General features: G+C 42.0%; 1 protein-coding gene across 1 annotated transcript in view; it reads left to right on the forward strand.

The window, feature by feature from the left end:
* The first annotated feature begins 3,286 nt into the window (after positions 1–3,286).
* The window catches only part of TGFBI (transforming growth factor beta induced), a 45,223-nt gene continuing 23,025 nt past the window's right edge, over positions 3,287–25,484 (forward strand). Inside the window, exons 1-3 of the mRNA XM_033140146.1 lie at positions 3,287–3,478; positions 7,059–7,157; positions 24,043–24,107. Of these exons, the coding sequence (XP_032996037.1) occupies positions 3,357–3,478; positions 7,059–7,157; positions 24,043–24,107 (286 nt within the window). The 5' untranslated portion in view covers positions 3,287–3,356. The remainder of the gene's footprint in view (positions 3,479–7,058; positions 7,158–24,042; positions 24,108–25,484) is intronic.

Raw genomic sequence — 25,484 nt, forward strand, 5'->3', positions numbered from 1 at the left:
ACACTCTTTATATCCATTCATGTTTTCTACTTTATTTTAGTGTTGTTGATTTCAAATTCAGTGGTGACTACTACTCTGCTCTCCCCACTTGCAAAAACCCATGAAAAAGGTCCTAGTTATTCTCCCTAAATGGCTACCAACTGTGAGGCTGTCCTACGCAGTTCACATAACAAGAACAGCAGTATGCCTGAGCAAAATGTTCAGTCATTTGCTCTTCATATTTTGCTTACAAAAGGAAAAGAGAGGGAGTGCTTTCCAAATAATAAAGCTTTGTCATCACTAAAGGCTTCTTCTGTTTGGCCCCGTGATACCTTTGGGAGAAATTAGCTTCCTGACTTGTACTGGAACAGCTGCCATTTCTTGGCTGCTTCTTGGTTTGAAAATGTGTATAAAAGCATTTTTGTGTCTGCGTGTGAATAGTCAATATTTCCAGCACATTCAGGAACTTGGGACAACGAAAAAGGTATTCCCAAATGATTGTGCAGAAAACAATCGTTTGGTGTTCATACTCCTAGAGACCAATTGCCAATTGCAATAGAAAATTTTAAAATGTTCGTCAATATTGCTCACCCATATTTCATTTTCTTTCCCTTTGTCTTCAGGCAGGAATGGCCACTCCTCTTGGGATCTAGTATATCCACTGCTGCCTATGTTGAATTCCTCACTACCAAATATAAGTGGAGGCAGTAGAGGTGAATGTTCAGAAGCATAGCTCAGACAGCATGAGACTCTTAATTTCATGGTTGTGTGTTCGAGCCCCACATTGGGCAAAAGGGGTCTAGATTAGATGACCCTCTACAATTCTAAATCAAGCTGCTTTGGCAAGTAGGAAGCACAACACTGCTTGACTAAAGTCTACTACTGAGGCTTTGGTGAAGTCAAAAACTGTTTGTAAGTCCTGTGTGTGTGTGTGTGTGTGTGTGTGTAGTCTACCAGCTCATCCTTGTTGACATGTACTGCTAGGCACAAAGTAAGCACTACGGAAATTGTGAATGGTGCATGTGACTGTATCTTTTGCAAACTGTTTTCCAGTCCTTTATTGTGCTGATGGTCCCATAAGGACTTCATCATGAGACAGGTCTCACTCTCACCTCCCATAGGTGGAGAACTTAAAGACTGAATTGCCAAAAAGAATGCCTGGTTCACAGGACAAGCCTAGCCTTGGTTTAGTGAGACTGCACAATTGTATAGACTCCCGACAAGGAGGCCAAAGCCTTGATTACACCTTGTGATTAGTGAAGAGAGAGCTGGACCATGAGTTCCTGTTTGTATCTTAGGCTAGCTCAACATGACGCAGTAGCAGAAAGGACCGCGGAGGAGCAAAACCAGGGAGGTGTGAGCACCTTTCTGGGAGCCTACATGCTGGTCATATGGTCTCACTCTCTTGTTGCGTGAACCAGGACAATGAGCTCATGGCAGAGACCAACATGGCACCACTTTAAACCAGCTGCAGACTGGTGTTTTCCGCTGCCCCCCCCCTTCACAGGTGCATGCTACAACCTGTCATACATGCAGTAACAGCGTGTTGGTGGTGGACCAACCAAACATCATTCCCCTTTATTAGTTCTCCTGCAATGTTTTCCCAATATTGTTGCATTATTGCTGTTTGGAAGAGCACACTCGTGCAAGGAAAGCAGCACCTTCACTTCTAGGGACATTTGTGATATGAAATGTTCCAAGAGTTCAGCAGGGCATTATGGGGCATGCACAGACTGGAAATGAAGCAGATGTCTACCTAAAAACTTTTGCAAGCACACAGCATTGAAGGTGGGATTGCATGGAGTCACCCAGATATCATCATGAATAAATAGGACGTGGGGAGGGAGGAGGGGCTCCCTGTCTTACTCTGGCTTCAAAAGCACAGTGGATTAGTAAATGGACCCCAACAATTTTTAAAATAATTTATTCATTTGGTTTTTCAGATTACAATTTTACAGTCATATAACATAAAAACAAGATTCCAAGAAATCTCTTGGACTTCCCTCCTCCCCTTTGTGGGTTCTATTGTTAATCATTTCCTTCTGCATCTTTTATGATAATCCAAATCTTTTACATCTCCATTGTGTCCAAAGTTCACCATTCAGCTATAAGTGATATTCCAAACCTACTAACGATGTTAACTGTTTACCAGTGGCGGAGCAGGTGGGGACGGGGCTGGTGCATGTTCGGGGGGCATGGTGCACCGCCCACAGGGGCGTGTGATACATGTCCTGGGGGCGTAGGACGCATCCAGGGGGCGTGGCACACCATCTGTGGGGGGCGTGCCGCCCAGCGCGGGCGGGAGGGCATCCGCGATGGCACCCCACCGGGATGGCACTGCAGGGGGCGATGCGCTCCCCCCCCCCGCACTCCTCTTCTGCCGCCAGTGCTGTTTACAATGGTTTTTAAGATAGGTTATAAATTTCCCCCATTCCCTTATTAAAATTTTGGTCTTCCTGGTTTCTGTCTCTTCCTGTCATTTTAGCTGTTTTGTCATAATCCATCAACTTGATCTGCTACCTGCCAGTCAGTGCAGGCGACATTGCGCGAGACGGAGCGGTGGCCTCACTCTGCGCAAGGCGACGTCTGGGGTTCCCAAGTCCAGAAAGAGAACCGTACCTTCTTCTCCGCGCTGTCTGCGCTGCTTGGAGAGAGAAGCTGCGCTTGAGGGGCGTTGTTCTCTCTCTCTCTCTCTCTCTCTGACCAGAGATTCGGTTCAGAGAGGAATACAACGGGGAGTGGTGAATCCAGCCCTCCTCTCACCTTGCAGTGCTCGCAAATATTTCTGGCTAGCAGCCCAGAGCCCTTTGTGAGAAGTCAGGGAGGTTTCTCTGCCTTGTTTCTCATTCATCAAGAGAATTGCCAAGCGGAGACGACTCAGTCTGCTCGCCCCATCGAGTCTTCCGCGGCTCTTTCCAGAAGCACCCGAGAGGCAGGGCAGCCCCGCACATCCCTCAGACCCACAGGTTGGTGTTGGGGAGGAGAAGTGGAACAAATGGTGGCGGCAGGTAGCGAGTGTGCAAAGGACCGGAGATTTCCACCAGACCCCGGCAGGCCGACCTTCCAGCCGGCGGAAAACTCGCTCCGGAGTTTGCAGGAAGAAGGCTGGAGGGGGCCGGCGGAGAGAGCGGAGAGAGCGAGAGCAGCTTCAGGTGACCCCACCCGCCTCCTGGCCTTTCCGCCCCCCGGCCTGTCGCCGCCCCACCCCCGAGCGCCGTCCCGCCGGAGGGGCCTGTCTCCGCCCCCTCGCTCCTCACGCCCTTATTTAACTCCGCCGCACGACAGGGGGAGAGGCTCACTCCGCCGCCGCTCGGACCCCCTCTGCCGTCCCGCCGCTCGTCTCCTCGCGCCGCCTCGGGTCTTCCCCCTCCGTTACGATGCGCTCCGGACTGCTGCTGCCTTTGGCCCTGGCTCTGTGGGTCAGCGTCTCTTGGGCTGCCATTCGGACCCCTTACCAGCAGATCTTGCATCACAGCCGGCTCCGGGGCAGGCATCAAGGGTAAGTCTCTGAGCTTAAATTGGGGGGGGGGGGGAGGGAGCGATCTGGTGATCCACCCAACCCGTGGGACCCGGCGTCTCTTGCACCCTGGAGACGGTTTCCACACGTTCGCCTCAGAACGGGATGTGCTAAGGTTTGGGGAACGCAAAGCAGCGGCCACATGATGGGCCGAAGGTGTTTCGCTGTCGCCCTGCTGCTTCCCGAGTTTAGATTATTTTTTTAGATCTTAGTTTAGATTTTGGATTACACAGAAATGGCTCTTGGTCCAAAAACGCGTCTCCTGTTCCGGTGTAATTCATTTAAGGGATGGTCGGAGAGGGGCAAGCATTTGGAAAACGAAGAGAAAATCCCAATCCATGGATTAAAAAGCAAGTTTTAAACAGCTGGGGGATCCACTTGGATTATGGTCAATGGGGATCAAATGGAGATGAGCTGTGTTTCCCAAAAGAGTGATGCTCTTTCTCCTGCCAGTTATTTATTCTCCTTTAGGTAGGTCTGAAAGGATAGGAGGCAAGATTGCATCTTTTTGGGGTTTTTTTGCATTTACAGTACTTGAAGGGATGGTTCAGATAGACTGTTTTCAAGTTACATAGAACTCTTCTTGCCTAGAGAAGAGTGCTTGTATGAGCTGAAGGTTGGTTACCCTTGAGGCACAGTATACTGGCACTAACCCTACACCCACCTTTTATGGACTGGCTGCACCTCTCGCTGTCTCTCTCTTTAAGGAATGCATCCACTATTGTGTTCAGTGTGTTCAGATGACTGAAAGTCAATCCAACATTTGCCTTACATTTAAATGGACAAAGGTTCAGTTAGCCAAATGTGTGCCAAACTGTTCATTTGTGCTCACCATTCCAAACTTACCGGTACCCCTGCCAAACCAGTTCTATAGATAAAGTGAACTACGGCAGAACAGTAAATGTGGTTGCTTCCCTCCCCCCCCCCAAAAAAAAAATTAAAATTATGGTGCTCAGTGTCCAGGCCAGCTATGTTAGTTTGGCAGAAAACCCCACTAATGACTCTTTCCCCTTCCTAGCAGTAAAAATGCAAGCAATAATAAATTAAATGACACTCAAAATCAACTACCTGAGGTAGTCACCTCATGCTGACTAACAGTACAGCTGGTTAACATTTCTGTCCTAAATGGCACGAACACGTATAAGCTCTTTAAGCACAGCTGTTGAAATAGCACATTTTAGGCTCATGCCACTAGTGAATTTAATGAGGCTGGTGGCATTAAGGGGAACTTCAGGCATACTGAAACCAAACAAATGTGAATCAAACCAAGCTGATACATGCAGGAATTGAAAGCCTTCAGGAAGGCTGTGAGTACGAAGGAAACCAAATCACTTTAGTCATTTTGGGGGCAAATTCTAAAAGGCCTATTTGTTTCCTCCTAAGTATTTATATAGATTTTGCTGCACTACAGATCCCATCCTCCATGATGGTTGGCTATGCTAGCTGTGGCTGATGGAGGCTGAAGTTCAAGACTTTTGGAGGGACAGATTGAGAAAGGCAGCACTACAATAGGAGCTGATAAGTCAGAGGAATCAGAGTGTTGATAGAACGCAGTTCTTTAGATGCTCTTTTCATTGGTGTGTAAACAGTCACAAGTGTGGTCCCTTTAGGGGCATTCAGTTCGGAGAATTCTGGTGCAAGTTGGGAAGCAACAGGCAGGCACAGGCTTAGCTGTGAATGGGCTCTGGGATTCCTTCTCTCGGGGACCATTAGATAGATCATAATACTTATCCTGACCCTCACACAAGGCACTTCACTTACTACAGCAAGACTAAGTCATCTTGACGGCTTCCACCTAAGCAGTGTGATTCATTATTAACCCATCAAAGGTGATGCCCACTGGCATTAAAATAAACAAACAAACAAAAAACACCCACCCACAAATTAACTTAAAAACAAGGAAACAACTGGATGAAATTAAATGCACAACTATCAAGGTCAAAAAATAAAATAAAAAAAAATTCCTTCCAGTAGCACCTTAAGAGACCAACTAAGTTTATTATTGGTGTGAGCTTTCGTGTGCATGCACATTTCTTCTGTTCTGAATTTTTTTATTTTGTTTTGACTACGGCAGACCAACGTGGCTACCTACCTGTAACTGTAGTTCTGATAGCCAGAAATGCTGCTTCTATTTCATAGATCAGGTATTTAAAATTGACATTGCTTGTTTCCTGCCTTTCTTCCAAGAAGTTTAGGGCAGCATTTTATCCTTTTAAAGCTTGGCTGTTAAACAGGCTTGGCTGAGAGATAATGATTGCCCAAAGCCAACAAATAAGCTTTGTAGCTAAGTGAAGATTTCAATATGGGCTTCCCACATCCTATCCCAGCACTGAACCCAGGGACTAGATTCTGTATCTTGGTTAGTTCCTGTGTTAGCCACTGTTTTATCATCACCTTTCCTCATTCACAGTCACACACACACCCACTCACTCGGTAGTATAAGATTCATTTTTCTTTGTTGTTGTCCCATCATGTTGTGGTGTTGTGTGTGAATATCCCAAACAGATGGGTGGAACTGGTCACTTGCATGCCGACTTTTTAATATGAAATACCAATGCAGTCAGCTCAGTCCACATCATTGCTTCATTTTTGCTCTTTCCTTCTCTCTCACACATATGTCACTATGAGATTCCTATCACAGGGTGAAGGGGAAAGAAGACAGTGGTCCTCATGCAAGTAGCTCATCCTTCTATTGTTTGCCCCCTGTGGTTACTTGAAGGAAAGGCTCTTATCACATTACTCTGTGTTTTTCATCATTATCATCAGTCAGCTGATTTGCAAGCAATGCTAAGCCGAAACCATAGCTTGGTGCAAATGCGTAAGTGTGCAGGATCCCATAGAGAGCTGCTTTGCTCCTCTGGTCCTGCTGCTGTGATGTAAAGCCGTGGTGTGTTATCTGAGCCAAAGTTTATGGTTTATCACCTTCCCCACAAACCATGGGCTGTTGCCAAGATTTGCCTTTGCGTTTACAGTGGCCAAGATCTCCTCTCTGGGCACCTTCACACTTGTGCATTTGTGTCAAGCCACACAGAAGCCTTCTCCACCCCCAGTCTGTCTCTGTCTCTGTGTGTAAACTGTTCCCCATGAGCTTCCTTCTATCCATGGGTGGTGGACTTTGATGCAGGAAGGTAGCAGGCAGGCTCTCTTCCAAGCCCCTGTCAATCAGCTGTCCTCCATATCCTTTTCCTCATCAAAACTGAAGTAGGGTTAATTTAAATTGGATGAAAATTTCTTCCTAAATTATAACTCACATCCGTTCACACACTCACTCGGGATCACTTGCCCTACTGGAAATATACAAAGTTCGAATGCATTCAAAGGAAGGGTGCAATAGAGGTGGGAGAAATCTAACCTGGCTTAGTGAAGAGAAAGGTCTTTCACATTTCAGCTTCATTTATGATTTATATTCTGATCTCATGGAAATTTAAACTATGGGAGTAATGATTCCTTCTCTATAAATACAGTGCTTCTTTTAAGACTTATTATTGACAAAACGTCTTTGAATGCCAGGGTATGTATAGGGAACTCAATGTGTATATATATTTCTCTCCTTTACCTGCAGTCCCAATGTGTGTGCTGTGCTGAAGCTCATGGGAACAAACCAGAAATACTTGCCAAACTGCAAAATGTGGTACCATAGGAAAATCTGCGGCAAATCAACGTAAGTACTTGGGTGGTTTGAAGAAAATACAGTGCTGTGAAGCAGGTGGACCTCTGTTGGTTTTGGGGTGCTGTGCAGCAGATGTCCTGTGCTTCTTGTTACCCAGCAGGCCAAACATAGTTTACCAGCTTCACAGCTGCCCTGTTTTCATAGTATCAGAAGTGCTGTAAAAGCAAGAGGTCTGTCGAGCCCCTGAGACACTTTGGGGTTTCCTTTCTCAGAAATCTGCAGAAAACCATAGTGTGCCATTTCCAACTCAGGTCTACAAACCAGATTTTTGTTTGCTATCTTGCTTGCAGGATAAACCAAGATTGGAGGAAGTCAATCACACTGCATGAATGGCAGCACATTATCCTAAATTCTCCCTTTCCCCTGGGGAAGGGTCATTGCTGAGTAGTAAAATACATGCTTTGCATACAGGAGGTCCCAGGTTCAGATTCCAACTATCTGCCCCTAAGACTGAGAAAGTCCCCTGTCTGGGGAATTGATGCCTGTCAGTGTATACTGTATTGGATTAGAGTGGCCATGCTTCAAGTAAGTCAGTTTCTTACCACTGGTTTACTTCTGGTGTCACTTCTGATCCACCTTTATATAAGAACATAAGAAGAGCCTGCGGGATCAGGCCAGTGTCCCATCTAGTCCAGCATCTTGTTCTCACAGTAGACAACCAGCTGCCTCTGAGAAATCCAAAAGCAGGACTTGAGCACAACAGCACTCTTATCTTCCTGTGGTTTCCAGCAACTGGTACTGCCTCTGAGGCCCCCAAATCACTGCTTTGCAAGTTTTAGGGGCTTTCTTCTTAAAACCTGCTTTAGGACTTTAAATTGCTGCCTTGACCTGCATCTCCCTGAAAGATGGTGATTATGTGACTCCTTCTGGCAGAAGAACAGAATTCCAAATTTGCAAATCAATTTGTACGCCTGGTCATTCACCTCCTAAAACAAACAGTCCTTAGATAATGTTGTCTCAATAATGTTCTGTTGACATAAAAATATTATCTGAGGAAAACATGCAGCCACATATGAGAAGCCTTTCTCAGAGTGTGGGCATCTGTACAAGGTATCCATTTTTATGTAGTATTTAGAATTCCTGGAGCCACTTGAGTCTGGAAAGAGCTAGTGAGAATGGGGAATGGATGTGGTTGTTGTCAGGGGCAGGTTAGTGGACTGGATAGATTACTGGGTGACCCAGTCTATTTGCTCTTAACTAAACTTGGGTTTCCTAGTAATTCATAGTGCCTCCATGTAAACCAGACACAAGATTTATCATGATCACTTTTCCTGGGATTATCCCTTTTACTGCAGTCGTCTCTTCTCTTCTTTTGAATTTATTGATGGTAAACAGGGGTGCTTTCTGGGGAAATAATTTCCTTATAGAGAAAGTGATTCACACTGTCATGTATGAAAGACATTGCAGGTCTGTTTTGTCATAATTACATGGGTTTGTGTAGATGAAGCATATGCAAAACTATCCAGCCTTTGTTTGCAGTCCCTTCAGTCGCACGAGGAAGACTTTCAAATCAGTCTGATGCCTGTCCCTGCAGATGTTAGCATTCAACAGACCTTTCACAAAGCACCCTAGGAAAGTGGCCTCAACACATCCTCTTGGAAGGGGCAGTCTGCACCTAATTATGAACGTGTGCAGTGCTGGCTGGCTGCCAGGCATGAGTTGAAGCCTGCTAGTCTTTCTTCCAGGAAAGGTGTAACCTCCACGGGGTCACACAAGCTCCAGGAAAAAAATGGAATTTGGGGAGGGTGGGCGGAGGGCAGAATGAAACAGTCTTTTTAAAGTTCATGGAATACTCCAGACAGCTAAATTCACTTGAATGACTGTTACATTTGTCAGCAGTAACATTAAGTGTAATTTTCTAGATAGGCTTAGACAAATGCAGGAATTACAGCAACACTTTTCCAGGGAAACAGAAGTGGGTCAGTGAGTTATGTGACCAAGTATCTCCTTAGAGGTGGAAAATGACATTGTCTCACAGCATTTTAAAAACTCAGTATCATATGGCGAAAAGAGCGTTTAGTTAACATTAAAGGCACAGAGTATTTCTCAGGGAAAGGGTGAAAACTCTATCCCTCACCCCACCCCACCCACTTTTTAAAAACTAGAATCCCCCCCACCAATGCAGACTTAGGACCAATTTGAACGTTACCATAACAGTGTGCTTGCTATTTCTGCATAGTTGGAAACAGGGCCAACCTAAAATGGAGCAGAAAATCTGGCTGCCCCCTCCACCAGTCAAGGTGCACAGTACCCAAGTCTGGTAAAATTATTTGAAATCAAATTATTTTGATACAGGAAACCTCACAAGCACATCTCTCCTTCCCTGGCAGTAAAAATACAATAGCAATAAATTAAATAAACTATCTGTTTGCTGTCCTTCCACAAAACCTTCAAATCTTCTACTTGAGGTGTTTACCTCACTCTGTCATGTGGTTGGGCCAGTCCCAAAGTTCATTGCTGGTGTGGATATTTAGCTTGCAATCCAGCCAACCTTTGTGGATATTAAATATGCAATTCAGCCAACCACTGTGGACAGCAAAATCCAGTAACTAGAGTAAGCAAGAAGAAAACATTCTCTGTGAACGGAAGTGGGAAGGCTGTACTTTCAACCAATGGCATTAAAATTAAAAACGTAGAGCAATTTCAAGCAGGCCAGCCACCAACCTAGTGCTGGGCTGAGGAATAGAAGAACAGTTGAACAGTATGGGAATGGATACAGCACTAAATCTAGCATAGCATTAGGCATGCATAAGCTCTTCAGTTTCTTTTTTTTTTTTTTTATTAAACAACAAAAGACAAAATATACAATAGTTTCAAAGCACACATAAAGAAAAAGATACAGCCCACACATAATTTGATGGTATTTAAAAAGAAAAACTAATCTTAAAAGGGGGTTCAGAAGACAAACAGAAAAAGGTTATAAAGAAGGTAGAGAGAGGGGAAGGAGGAAAGAGAAATTGGGAAAAGAACAAAAGGAAGAAAAAGAGAAAAGAGAGAAGAAAAGTAGAAAGTCTAGATTGAGATTACTATTTACAACATTGTTACAATACAATTACATACACTTGACTTCCGTTTGCACTCTTTGTTTCTTTATCTTAACCCTTTTTCTCACACAGGTCTTGTTACATCCAACTTGATCTTCTATTACTTTCTAATAATATATTGATATTCAATACGTATATATAGATTTCACCTTTCTATTGCCAGAAAATTTTGATGTTGTTGTACTGGTTTAAATAGTCAATAAAGCCTTCCCATTCCTTTTGTGTCTTTTGATTGAATTGACCTCTCATTCTTCCCGTCATTACCGCTAACTGCATATATTCTATCATTAAAGCTTGCCAATCATATATTGTGGGATTATTTTCGTTCTTCCAATTTCTTGCTAAGAGAATTCTGGCCGCTGTAAGGGCATACATTGTTAACGTTCTTTTCTCTGATTTAATTTCTGGAGGTAGTATTCCCAAGAGGAAGGTTTCTGGTTTCTTCTTAATAGAGATTTTCAAAAGTTTTTTTAATTCATTATGAACCTTTCCCCAATATTCCTTAATTATATCACATTCCCACCACATGTGGAAGTACGTTCCCATGCCACTTTTGCATTTCCAACACAAGGGTGACTGGTTTTTAAACATTTTAGATAGTTTAATTGGGCTATAGTGCCACCTATATATCATTTTCATGACATTTTCCCTTAAGTTGATACAAGCTGTGAATCTCATGTCTTCCTTCCACAGCCTCTCCCATTGTGTCATGAAAATATTGTGCCCAATATCTTGGGCCCACTTTATCATGGCACTTTTTACCAGTTCTTCTTTGGTCTCCCACTCTAGTATCAGATCATACATTTTGGAGATATATTTCCCTTTGGATTGAATTAGCTGCGTCTCGAATTTGGATGTTTCGTTGGCTATCCCCTCCTTTCTATCTATCTTAAACCTTTCATTCAACTGGAAGTATTGTAACCATCCTGTCAGCTGGTTGCTTATCTCTTTGTATTCCCTTAATACAATATTTCCATTTTCCTCTTTTATTAGTGTCCTGTATCTTGCCCATTTGCCCTGCATATTCTTTCTCTTGGCCGTGATTATTTCAATTGGCGATGTCCATAGTGGGATTTTGGGTTCCAACATCCATCTGTATTTTGTCCAGGTTTTAAACAAAGACTTTCTTATGATGTGATTTAAAAATCCTTTATGGGCATTTACCTTCCCATACAACAGGTAGGAGTGCCACCCGAAGCGGTTATCAAACCCCTCCAATTCTAGTATTTCAGAGTTCTCCAGATTTATCCATTCCTTCAGCCATGTTAAGGCGGCAGCTGCATGGTATATCTCTAATTCTGGGAGAGCAAAACCACCTCTCTCTTTTTTATCTATAAGGATCTGGTGTTTTATTCTTGGTTTTCTTCCACTCCAGATGAATTTGGATATATCTCTCCTCCATAATTTAAAACAATCCATTCCTCCTAATATAGGGATGGTTTGAAATAAGTAACACATCTTAGGTAGAATGTTCATTTTTACCACAGCTATCCTCCCTGTTAACGAGAGGTACAGCTTATTCCATATTTCCATATTGGTTTTTATTTCATTCCATGCCTTGATGTAATTATCCTGATATAGATTGATGCATTTTGGTGTGATCCACACGCCCAGATATTTAACCTTATTTTTAATTTCCAGACCAGTTAGTGATTGTAATTTTTTGGCTTCTTCTATTCCCATATTTTTAATTAAAAGGTTTGTTTTTTTCTCATTCAACTTAAATCCAGCTAGCTTCCCAAAGATATTAATCGTTTCCAATGCTGCTGGAATACTCTCTTGAGGTTCTTCTGTAGAAATTATTATATCATCCGCGAATGCCCGGATTTTATGAGACGTTGCACCTATTTTAATTCCTCTAATTTTTTCATTATTTCTGATTAAATTTAGAAGAGTTTCCAGCACCAATATAAATAATAATGGGGAGAGGGGACATCCCTGTCTCGTGCCTTTCTCAATTACAATTTTTTCTGTGATGTTTCCATTGACTATTAGGCTTGCACTTTGTTTGCTATAAATTGCTCCAATCCCTCTCTCAAACTCTTCTCCTAATTTCATTAATTTTATTTGTTTCTTCATGAATTCCCATGAGATGTTGTCGAACGCTTTTTCCGCGTCGATCAACATTAGGGCTGCTGGTTTATTGTGATTAAACTCCAGGTATTCTAGGATATTAATGATGTTTCTGGTATTATTTTGGATGTATCTTCCCGGCAGAAAACCCGCTTGATTATAATGTATTGTATCTTTCAAAACCTCTTTTAATCTATTTGCCAATATTATTGTAAAAAGTTTATAATCACTATTCAACAGCGATATTGGCCTATAGTTTGTCATCTGTTCTGGGTCTCCACCTTGTTTTGGAATTAATGTTATGAATCCTTCTGTCCACGAATTCGGTACATCCCCTTTTTCTATAACCTCATTAAATAGTTCTTTTAATTGTTTGCATATTGTATCTTCTATCTTTTTATAGAATTCAGCTGGTAGTCCGTCAGGGCCTGGTGTTTTCCCTGTTTTGGATTTCTTTATTGCATATTTAATATCCATTATTGTTATCGGGGCGTTCAGTGTTTTTATTTTATCTTCTGTAATAGTTGGTAATTGGTGAGTGGCTAGAAATTGTTCCATATCTTCTATATTTTGTTCTCCTTTTTTATACAGGTTTCCATAATACTTTACAAAACTTTGGATTATTAAATTTGGATCATCAATATAATTTCCTTCAGTTTTTAATCTTGTAATTAACCTCTCATTTTGTTTTCTCTTCAACTGCCACGCTAAGAATTTGCTTGGTTTATTAGCAAATTCAAAGCAGCGTTGTTTCATTGCTTTTAAATTCCATTCTAGTTCTTGATCTATTATGTTGGAATATTCAATTTTTAATAATCTAATTTCTTGTTTCAATTTCTCATTCCTCTGATCCTTATTCAATTCTTTCTCCTTCTTTTTTAATTCCTCTGTTATTTTATTCTTTTTCTCCTCTTTCTTTTTCCTATTTATAATATTTTGTTGAATGAAATAGCCTCTCATGACTGATTTTCCTGCATCCCAGGTTGTCTGTCTATTAACCTCTTTGTTCCAATTATGTTCAAAATATTCCACCATTACTTTTTTGGCCCCGATTACAACGTTCTCATCGTTCAGTAAGGTGGTATTTAATCTCCACCTTCTTCTTTCTTGCTGGATTCTTCCCTTTAATATCAACAAAACTGGGTTGTGGTCTGATATAGTTCTAGTTAGGATCTCTTCAGTTTCAATGGGCTTCAGCAGACCTAACTTCTTGTTGGATTTAGACTGTAGGAAATGATTTCTTGACGGGATTGTCAAGCAGCACAAGGAACCAGATCTTTATGGTGCTCAACTAGAACTATACTGTTTACAAAAGGAAAGTTAGACTATGTTTGCTCTTTTTAAAATTTTGGGGTGAGACATAACAGCTCCCCCTCCTGTTCTCCCTACCGTCCTATTATCCATGTCTTGCAATAATCATGACTCTAGGTTGGTGCAACAGCAGATGGGAGAGGAGGTTGGGCAACATGCTGGTTGGGCAACATGCTGGAGCAGCCTTCAATGGTTCCATCTCCCACTGTATTGAGACACATGCAAGAACTCAGGGACATGACCTGGCAATGCTTTTCACAGGCCACTATTTCTTACGCAGCTGGGAACTCCCATCAACTCGAGATAGCAGTCATATTACTGTTTACATGACCACTGATCCCATAATGATGAACATGTGAGTCAGTCATCCCTTATCTTGCCAGGGACTGTTTTGCTTCTCACATGTATAAACAAATCAGAAATTGGAGTGAGTTTGGGGACTTGATTAAGAAGTTCCTCTCTGAACTTTCCTTTGTTGACTGTTGAGTTGGAAATCCAAAAGGCATCATGTTATGCTTGATAGGATTTCAGTGCTGTTTCCTGCAGATGGCCTTCAAAACATGAACTCTTTTACTAAGTGAGCCTTAGGAAGTAGCCCTGAAATTATTAATAAAACAGGGTTATGGAATGCAACAGGTAGAAACATGAAAAAAGAAATCTGTTTTTGTGCAGAGTGTATGTTTTCTTTTCTCCCTCAAGCTTTGCCCTTCCCCAAGTTCCCTGCACTTTCAGTCTATCTTGCATTTTTGGTGTATCCCTGGTCCTTTAGTCATCACAGTTTGTGGCTTCTCACTTCCTCTATTAAGCCAGATCGTGGATGGGATCACATGTCCATTTACAGCAAGAGCGAGGCGGGAGGGAAGCTCTAACCCAGGCTTCCTCGAACTTGGCCCTCCAGATGTTTTGAGACTACAATTCCCATCATCCCTGACCACTGGTCCTGCTAGCTAGGGATCAGGGGAGTTGTAGGCCAAAAACATCTGGAGGGCCGAGTTTGAGGAAGCCTTACCCATTAGCATGCAAATAATCATGTAAACAGAACTTTGATATCAGCTGCCATATGTGTGTGTGTGAAAAATATAGAACTTAATTGTTCTCCAGCAGAATAAACTGGAGATTCTATACTGCACTTCTTTGTTGATGGGAGAAGAGGAGAAAAAAAAGGGATGGCTCTGACATGAGCCCTTTGCTTCCATTCAAATCCATAATGAAATTATTCTTTGATCCGAGAAGAATGTGGCTGTCCATACTGTGCAGCTGGAGGGTGTGTTTCTCACCATGTACATATTTTCCTTCAGCACGGATTTGCGAAACGCATTTGTGATGAGCCATTGGGCTAAAAGGGAATTTTATGATCATTCAGCAAAAATGTTGATACTAGAATCATAGCAGTAATTGTCTGTCTAGCATGGACTTGTCCAAGCTTTGATGAATTAGTATATTTAGAGGAGAGTGTCACGATACGAGCAAACCATTTTAGGGGACATGGAGCTGGCTGTAATTTGGGGGATCAGTTGAGCATTTCCATTCTCCACAATATTGATTGGCAAGGGGGTGCTACAAGGCGTGCTAGTCCTGCACTCATCAGGACCAAATTTGGTTGCACACCCCACATAAAGAGGCTTCCTGCATTTATCCATATCCATATAGACCCACAGGATTCAGACCGCATTAGAGCATGCCTGATCAGGAATGTCTTAAAGCACCTTCAACGTGCCAGCAGGCTTGGGTAAATTTCTCAGGGCAGCCTTTCACGCTTTAACTGTGTTCTTTGGTACAGATACATGATCACAAAATGCATGTGCTGAGAAGCATACGCGTATATAAAGGCAGCTGCTTTCTCTCTACAAGATATGGAAGGAGCAACTGAGAAATGACTAGGCTTCTGTTTCTGTGTATTTTTAAGGAGGACTAAGATGATTTGTATATTCTTGTACTCACTCATCTGTACTGACACGCTGTTTACATATTTTGCACTTGGAAAGAAAGAATAACCCATCCTAACCCCAACAAAACAAATAATACAACAAAATTACCTGGCAGAAAAGACCTCCTTCCTAGTTCCCTGCCAAGCTGATCTCCCTAGCGTAGCTGCCCTCTCCTATATCAGGGCTCATATGGGAAGAGATGCGCTTGGGACATTGCCAGTACCATGTTGTGAGGTATATAGTGCACCTGCAGTTTACTGATGTTCTCAGATGTACTTTAAAAGCAAACAAACCCCTGTATCTCAGTCTCAATTATTTGGGCCATCAAGTCAAGGATATCTGGAATAAGACGTAGTTCAACATTATATAGGAAGCTGCCCTTTGCCATGTCAGACAAGTAGTCCATCTAGGTCAGTATTGCCAGGGTTTCAGACTGGGGGCATTCCCAGCCCTACCAGGGCTTGACAGAAACTGAACCTGGGGCCTTCTGCATGTAAAGCAGATACCCTACTGCTTAGTTACAGCCCTTCCTGAATATTTGGTTCAACTCTGAAAAGTTCTGTTGTTCTATTGTTTCTTTAAAAAAAAAAATCATCTGTATTCCACCCTCCCCTTCTATTTTCAAACAAGAAGCTCATTTCAACACTTGTCTACTGTGGAGTCTCAATAGAGTCTAGCGGTTATGAATCACTGGCACAGACACAGCTAATGTAATTAGAAACATTTGCCTCAACAGGGTTGCCCTCTCTGTGTTTCCCTCTGGATGTCCTATTGCGGAATATTAATTTGGAAGGCATTTAAAATGTCTGGAAAGAAGAGTTGCTGTTGATAGGTGTTCTCTCCTTCATACGTGAGGGTGGGGAAATCTGCCAGTCCAGAGAATATTAAGTTAGATGTATAGAATGTGGGTTCAGATCCCTGCTCAGCCACAAAGCCACTTTGGTTAAGCCACCGTTGCTTGGCCTATCTGGAAGAGCTGCCAAGATAATAAAACAAGTGGCACACTATGACATGCTGTGTGTGAGGTAGCACACAGCCAATTCTCACTCCTGTCACCAGGTGCTGTGGGGCTCCACCCCACACCAAACAATGGCACCATGTGGCACTAGGGCTGTTGGTTGGAACTGTGGACGGTTGCAGCTGAGACATTCACACAGCAGAAACTTCACGGCCTGGAGAAATGGGTGGCACAAAGAGCCAGTCTCATGCCCTTGTCTGATTGGTACATTTCCCCATGTCTTCTGCATTTATTCAGTGTGGGGGACTTATCATTGAGGGGGGTTACCATTTTATCTTTCTGTCCTGCTGGACATTGGCCTCCAGCCACTTGCTTGCCGGCCTCAAAGTATTTACCCTCCAGCTGTCATATCTGCTACATATAAAGCTCCCTGAATCATGCCTTGTCCATCAAGGTGAGCAACCAGATATGTTTAATTACTGTTCCTACATGTTTCTTGCAAAGCTGTTTGATGCTCAACCATCATCTTTCTTTCTCTGGTCAACACCACTGGTCTCATTATTCTTCTGCACATCTAAAAGCCCACCCCACATCTCATTTCCGTGAATTCTCCTACCCTGCCACCCCATTTGATGTTATTCATGAAGGTCACCAAAGCATTATAACCATCTCCATTCCTACCAGCCTTCTTGGATGTTACGTTCTGCAGAGGCAGCTTTCTTAGCAGTTCCACTACCCTTAGAATAACATTCTAAAATGTATGCATGTGTTTTGGTACTCCCCCCCCCATAACATTTGAAGAACTGCAAAGCTAGAGTATAACTGTTTTGATCCATATATTAAACTGGGAAGTGCAAATCAGAAGGGCTTGCTTAAAAATATGGGCCATAAAATAAAATAAAAATCCTTGGGCATCCCTAAAATCAGCTACTTTGAAATATGTAGTTGAAGTGAAGACTTCACCCTGCTGCCTTCATAAGGCACAGGACATTCTTTTGGATATTCAGTATTTTGAATGTGCTCTTATGTTGGAAGCAGATCTGATACAGAAGTTGGTTTGTATAATTGTCAGCCTATGTTTGGATAAGTTGTGGATAAATTGGCCTTAGAGCAGAGGCAGCTTATGTGACATCATGGTGTTTTATTAACTGTACAGTGAAAGCAGAGCTCTGTTTGGTTAATTATGTAACTTTCCAGAGTTGGATACTGCAGGGAAAAGGAAGATTCCCCGCCCCCTCACTGATAGATTTATATGTGCTTTATGTTTTGCTTTGCCCGTTCCATAGCCAACCTGGAATTATTTGACAGCCTGTCCCACAAAAATGTAAACAAGAATAGCTTTGCCACTTGATAATTAGAAATGAGATTTCATAAAACTAGAAGAGGGTGGTTTGTCCCTTCTGTCATTAGGGCTACTTCAGACAAGCACCACTGATTCCCTCGCCTTCTGCAGTCATGCACTTTGGTTCTTGAACATGTAAACAAAACAATCTGCATAATTTTATTTATTTAGGCATCTTTATGCTGCTGCTGTTTCCTGAAGTTCATGGGGCCACCACTGTGCTCACAGACAAGGCAGGTTCTTGTGTGGACTGCCATGCCTCCATTGGAGGAGTGCGAGAGTGGCTGCCATTATTTACATCCTTGTGGATGTGGCTCTATTGTTCACATCCCAGCATAGCAAGAGCCCCATGAGCTTGCAAGGCAACTAATGAACCAGCCCTGCAGCTGCTGCAGCCACTGCAGCCACAGACATTGTAGCTGCTCTCTCTATGCAAAGCACTTATCGACATCTGCAGAGCTTAATGTGATCATGTATTCAGGTATGTGGTTTCATGAAGAACACAATGGTTGCTTAAAACAAACAAAAAAAAATTCCTTCCAGTAGCACCTTAGAGACCAAATAAGTTTGTTCTTGGTATGAGCTTTCGTGTGCATGCACACTTCTTCAGATACACTTTTCAGTTTTCAGTGTATCTGTTTTCAGTGTATCTGAAGAAGTGTGCATGTACACGAAAGCTCATACCAGTTACAAATTTAGTTGGTCTCTAAGGTGCTACTGGAATTTATTTATTTATTTATTTATTAATTATGGCAGACCAACACGGCTACCTACCTGTAACTGAAACAATGGTTGCTTGTTTATGTGGGAACCAGTCCTTGGAGTTTCATGATATTAGATCCTTTTTTAAACAAACAAACAAACAAACAAACAAACAAACAATGTGCTTCATTGAGGTTCTCATGTTACTTTTGAATTTATATCCTTTTTTAGCCACATGAAAGGGTTTTTCCAGCCTTGGGGTGGGTGGTGATGATACTGCTTTTGAAATCAAAAATTTTGGATTTTGCTACAACAAACTATTACTCATGGATCTTGAATGGGCCGATACATTTAAGCTTATTTTTATTACTTCAAAATTTCACTTTAAATTAACTCTGAGATGCTAAGAATAACTGGGAGGGGAAGCAATGGCCAATACAAGCAAGGATTTTCCACACGTTTTGAAGTCAGCGTCTGATTTACTAATGGAAAAAGATTTCCCTTAAAACCACCCACCAAATAAGGCAGGAAATGTGGGGTTAGAAGCCATTTGAGTATATAGGACAGACACTCATGGTGTAAGCAGGTACTGATAGAGGAGTTGTTGACTTAGTTAAATCTCAGTGGAGCCAAACATTCAAATTATCACTCATTGCTAATCAGACATCATAAGCACAGTATATAAATGTAACACTGTTCACAGAATATACTAGTGATTTGTGCAGCTTTTTGATTCTAAACACTGGGTCCAGTGGTCCTCTAGGAACTGAATTTGGTGCTTTCATTTAATTGCTGAAAAAAATGATGTTTCTGTAACCTTAAGAAAGGAAAACCTAACTTTTCTAGCCTCTCTTAGTTTGTTTGGAAGCAGAAGAGAGCAAAATCTGTTTAGAATATCCCAGAACAATAGGGTAAATAAAACATAACAATATTTTTATAGTAAGAATGTGGAAAAAGAGGCAAATAGTGTGGAGATAGTTATGGGTAATTATCACCCTTACATGCATTTTGCTTTGACACAGAGAACAATTGTGTGTCCAGTCATGGGAGACAATTTGTATTCTTGCATTCTTTGAAGTGTTCATTTGGAATAGCACTGAGATGATTTACTTCTGATGTGTATGGGCTTTGGAAGAGTGATGAGTGGCCGAATATGATTGTTATCGTGATTGGTTATGTTGAGCATGCTCCAACTATAGTTAGTTATACACTGCAAAGCCTGCAAAAGGTGATTGATTTTATGACAAATTGGGGGGAGTGTTACTGTTGCTTAGGCTATGACTGAGAGAGGCAGGCTGGCCAATTCAAAACACGTAAATAGGGAGTAGAGAAGATCAAAATATTGCTTTGTTTTCGTTAATGTTTTATTTAATGGTACATATTTATGGGACCCAGGAGTAACCCGGAAACCAGAAGGTCAGTGCTCAGTAACCAGCATATCAGGCTGAGAAAGGAGGCAGGAGCTAAACCCAAGGAAGGAGGGAAGGGAGATAAGATTCTGACCCTGGTGGTCTGGAAAGCATCAAGTTATTACTCAAAAGCAACTTTGCTATGACGCAGGGAACTTGATGCAGCACAGAGTTGGGCTGAGCTGAGAGCACAATATTATCTACAATAAAGGCTTATTGGAGCCCAAACTCACCACAACTTGAACCGGGAATATCTGAGCAGCTGATCTAAGTGCTTGCCTCGGCTGTGATGATGTGATGCAGCAGACATAACCAACACCTGTATGTCCACAGGCTGCTCTGTTTGCAGATAAGTGTTTGGAGGCTGGAAGTACCGTATATTTTGCTGCACACACTGGCTTTACCATTGGGTCGGGGGGAGCTCCTTTAAGAGATGGGCTGGAAGCAGCAAGAAGTGAAGGGGTGTGAGCAGCTGCAGAGAGAGGGAATGAGGTGAGGCAGGCTACAGGATCAACCGGAATGGAAGTCTCCTGCATTAAATCACAAATAAATGCTTGTCAAGCAGGAGCAACTGGGGAGAGAGAGGCGTCACCAGAACTCTTGGCAGGAAGCATCACTGCTGCATATTGTGGTGGGGCAGGGTGTCAGCAAGGCTGGGGTGCTGCAGGCACTCCCACCAGTGTACCCAGACCACCCCAAACTCGCTACCATCCGGACCTGCCCTCATAGCATGATGATAAGCTGTGTGCCAGCATAGAGGTGGATCGGGATATGGAGCACACATTCACAGACACAGCATTACTCAAACAAATATGTACACCTTAACTTCACATACCAGATTCAAAAGATATGTGACATAACTGTAGCGGCTTATAAATTATTGCTATTAGTTCTTTCAGGCCTCTTGCCAGTTGCTTTGACGCTGAGGTCACTTCCACCGCTTCCCCTACCCTCTCCAGGGTCTTCCCAAGCAAATCTGTCCACGTTTAGACTGCCCTCCTGAGTTTTGTGTACATTAGGTTCCTGGCCTATTAGCCGCACTTCATTAACCTCCCATCTCTCTATAAATAAGCCTTTGGGAAACAACGTCAGTTCTCGAGAATGCTTTAGGTTAAACTTTGGGTGGACCTGCCTTTAATCATTTCTTTGTGTTTATTCCAGTTTTGAACCAAAGTGCTGTCTAGACTTTGAGAGAATATACAATTGGCTCTTTTGTGTCCAAAAAGAACAATTAAGGAATACAAAGTATGCATGTGGGGTTTTTTTTTCTAAAGAGAAAGTAGGGTAGATGAGATTGAAAAGTTGTACCAGTGGCGTGTTGAGATCTCTAGAAGTCAAAGAAAGCAGTTTAGCCGTTTCCCACATGGAATATATAATGTCTAGACAATCAGTCTGGATTTTTTGGTGTAATTTTGCTTGGAAACTATGACACATAATTTATTTGCTTCTATAACTCATGTACAGGTATTTGCTACATGCTAAATCTTAATTACCTTGAAGAACTTTGTTTCATTCAATAGTGTTTCCCCTGCTCATTTTTATGACATATGGAATAGTTTTACCCTTGACCTCCCTCTCAGAATATATATAGAGAGAGGGTGTGTGTGTGTGTGTGTGTGTGTGTGTGTGTGTTTTCTTGGGTATACTTCCTTTCAACCAATTTTACAACTAAGGTCAGCAGTCAACACACTATTATTCTTTGCATTTTTGTCACTGAAATTAAATTGTCCAGTCTCTTCTAAATGTTGTAAAGCTAGAAATAATACAACCCTGGGGAAATCATGAACCTGCTTTCCTTATGAATATTAAAGCATGGTCTGTTGCTGCCTTTTTTAAAAAAATGCATTAATATAGGAAGCATTTTTTGTAAAGTGAAAAAAAAAGTTGGTACATAAATTGTAGCTTAATTAAAGTACAGTCTACTATGGTGACTTCATTTAATAGCATTCAAGAGCAGAGAAAGAGCAAGCCAAGAGCTATTAAATCTATCAGACCGTTCATTAGTGTGTGCAATTGACCAGCTTCTGTTTTTTCTCTAAAGCCTCTGAACACAATTAATTGGCTTAGCTGCTTGGTTTATATCGCAGGAGCGCATTTGCTGCTTTACTTATCTTTCTGCTCACAACATAATTGATGTGTCCCCTGTGCCCATCCAAATAAGTAGAGAGGATAAATGAGGCCATCTACATCAAGGGAATAATTATTTCCTAATGTTTAAGGCTGAGAGCTCTAATTTGATCCAAGGAAGCAAAAAGTGTGTCTCAAGGAGAGAAGTATTATTCCAGAACTGGTGGGCCCATGAGAGAAAACACTAGGTTGCTTCGTTAAGATAATAAACATAATGGAATTACAATGTTATCCAAACAATGATTAAATGTGGTGTACAAGGCCAGTGGTTCCCAAAATATCTTAATCTGCTAACAAAACACAGCACTTGCAAACTTCATTCCTTTTAAAGTGGACACAAAAGACTGTTACCAAACACTCTGCTTGTTCTTCAAGAGGCTCTGTACACCACAGCTAAACAAAATAATTGAAAGCCACAACCCCATACATTGATTCTTAGAAGTGGGTTCAGTAGAACGTAGTCACAGGTATAGAAGGTATAGTCACAAGTATAGAACTGCAGCTTAACACTTTTAAGATTTAAGAAGTGGTAGTGGATTGCTGGAAGCTCCAAGGCAGAGGTGAGGCACCTGTGGCCCTCCATATGTTGTTAAACTATAATCCCCATCAGCACCAGTCAGCATGACCAATAGTCAGGGATGATGGGGGTTGTAGTCCAGAGATATCCCTACCATAAGGTTATCTCCCTCTTGGACTACTGCAATGCACTTATCATTGAGGATAAGACTGATACTATTACCCTGTCTGTAGCAAAATTTCTCTTGGAGGGCTAAAGTTCCTCTGTTGGCCAGTAAGGCTGCCCCTACAGCTTAATAACTGCTGGTGTATACCATCACTGTACTTTTTATTTTGGGTCTATGGACCGCAATGAAGCCTATATGTATGTGAATATAGATTGTCTCGGTTTCTGTGTTTATATACCCATGAAGGTGATGGTTGGTTGGTGAAGGACCCTGTGTGAGAGGTAGGAAAGTGAAGATCTTCCAGGGTGGGAAACTGGGGGAAGAATGGGAAGCTCCCAGACCAGACCTGGGAGGGTCCACACCTCTCTGGGTGAGACAAGGATTAAGATCTACCTTAAAGTGATGACTCTGTACTTTCTTTTCTCTTTCTCTTTTTATTTAGATTTTTTAAAATTGTATTGTATTATGAAAAGCCTTAATAAAATTTTATGGGGGGGAAAGGATTGTGTTAGCCTGTTTTTATGGTGAGGAAGTGGTGCATGAATGGAAAATACATGCATACCTCATAGGATGTTGCTGTGATAGCGATGTCCCGTTTTGGGTGTTGTCATGTTGAGAATTGCAAGTAGAAAGGTAATTCCAGTTCAGGTAGGTGTGAGCATGATTACTTGAGATGGGGAACTTGACTTTATGAGCCATCCCTATAATTGCAGGCAAGCATTTGGACCACAATATAAAGTCTATATATGAACGATAGTCAAATGCATAGAATGGGGGTACCTGTGCTACAATTTAAAAAGTCACAAAAGTGACAGCCTGATTAAACTGTGCTACTTAAGGTTGTGTGTCTGATTGCCTCTCCATGCTCCAAATAGCCTTCATGTGAACAGCTAACATGCCAGGGAGGATTAAAACCCAGCCTTCTAGTTCTAATTTTCTACACACACACACACACAGTGCATCATTAAAGCATCATTTGTTATGATTTACTTTAAATTACAAACCACCACACCCACAAATCAGTAAAGAAACTATCAAAACACCAATAAACAGAGCGAATGAAACATAGCATAAAAGACTGACAAACAGTAAACCTAAATGCTTCAGCAAATATTCACTGGCAGATTCATCACCTGATATGCTTGTGACAAACAGCTCACCATTCATGAAAATAATGTGATCTTCCATCTATAGTATGCTGTGGTGTGGTCTTTTGGAGCTCTGTGCCATGCAGCCAGTTGAAATTGGCATGACAGCTAGCCATTGCTTTGACTATTCTGCATTTCTTTCTCACTGCAGAATGATTATCTACGAATGTTGTCCAGGATATGAAGAAGTTCCAGGGGAAAAAGGCTGTCCAGCTGGTAAATCAATTGAAGTACAAACTAATACCTTGTGCAAATTTGGGGTGGTGTGGGATCGTCAGTGCACACATTGATTCAGCCAGTGAGCCTCACAGGTAGCTTTCAGTGAGGAGGAGATGTCTTGCCTGTTATAGTTTCCAGACATTATGATGGGAGTAGTAGCAGTTCATTTAATCCCCAGGCTGCTTTACTCATTACATTTTGGGAGTATAAAATGCAGCCAGTAACCAACAATGCAAATCCAGTGTTAGTCATATGAATGAATACAGTATGTGGCGAGCTACTACTCTTCTGGGCCCAAATTATATCTTGCCAAGATCTTAAAATGAGCATGTGCAGGTGAGTTCCTAATATTCAGCCCAAACCTTCCTTCTCCCCACCATTCCTGTCACCACTGGGGTTGCTGATGATGTCTGCATGCAACCTATTCCTCCCATAGGCAAGCAGTCTTGGCAATTCTGCTCATTTTTCTTTCCCTCCCCCCTAGAGTCCCCAGATCCATTATTCCTCATTTATTAGTGACTATTACTCATGATGGCTATCTGGAATGTAGGGTGGCATGATGACTACCTGAAATCAAGGGTAGAATGCCTCTGAACCATAGCTGTTAACCTTCCTTTTTTTTGCAGTGGGAAATGGCGCTGGGATAAGGGAATTTCCCGCAAAAAAAGGGAAAGTTGACAGCTATGCTCTGAACATGAGTTACTTGGGGAAAGCAAGAGGGGTGGAGTGTTGCATTCTGCCCCTGCTTGTGGGCTTGCGAGAAGCAGCTGGTTGACCGCTATTGAGTTATTTTGAACAATTATATACCTCCCTTCATTTACAACATAAAACATAATGCACAATATATGTCAGTACATAATATCCATACAATACAAAACATTAAAACAGCTATATAAATACATTTCATAATAAGAAGCAGTGCATAGTAAGGTATAATACACCATGGTACATAATATAGAACAGGCATAATGAATACATATTAAGCAGCAATATCAAATAAGACACAATATCTTACTTAGCCGAACCTTTATATAAGTATAGGCCATCATAAAACATCCATATATTAAAAAAATTAAAATATATACAAATAGACAGCCATGTAAAATATGTAGTAACAAGGATTTTCATGCTCTGCACCTGCCTTCCGATCCCAAAACACCCTCAGGGTGGGTAGAGTCCAGTTTGTCTGCCTCTGCAGCAGTAGCTGCTAATAAACAATGTGCCACGCACCAAATTGCTAGTAAATTAGCATTAAAAGTTAAGCAATCTTACAGGGTAGCCTCAGTTATAAGGGGCAGGGAGTATGAGGTTTGAACTTCACCTTTCTTTTCTTTATAACCTGGCTGCGAGCAAGTCTGTCATTGCTGCCAATAT

The sequence above is a fragment of the Lacerta agilis genome, chromosome 2 (genome assembly GCF_009819535.1).
Source record: "Lacerta agilis isolate rLacAgi1 chromosome 2, rLacAgi1.pri, whole genome shotgun sequence".
Classification (NCBI taxonomy): Eukaryota; Metazoa; Chordata; class Lepidosauria; order Squamata; family Lacertidae; genus Lacerta; species Lacerta agilis.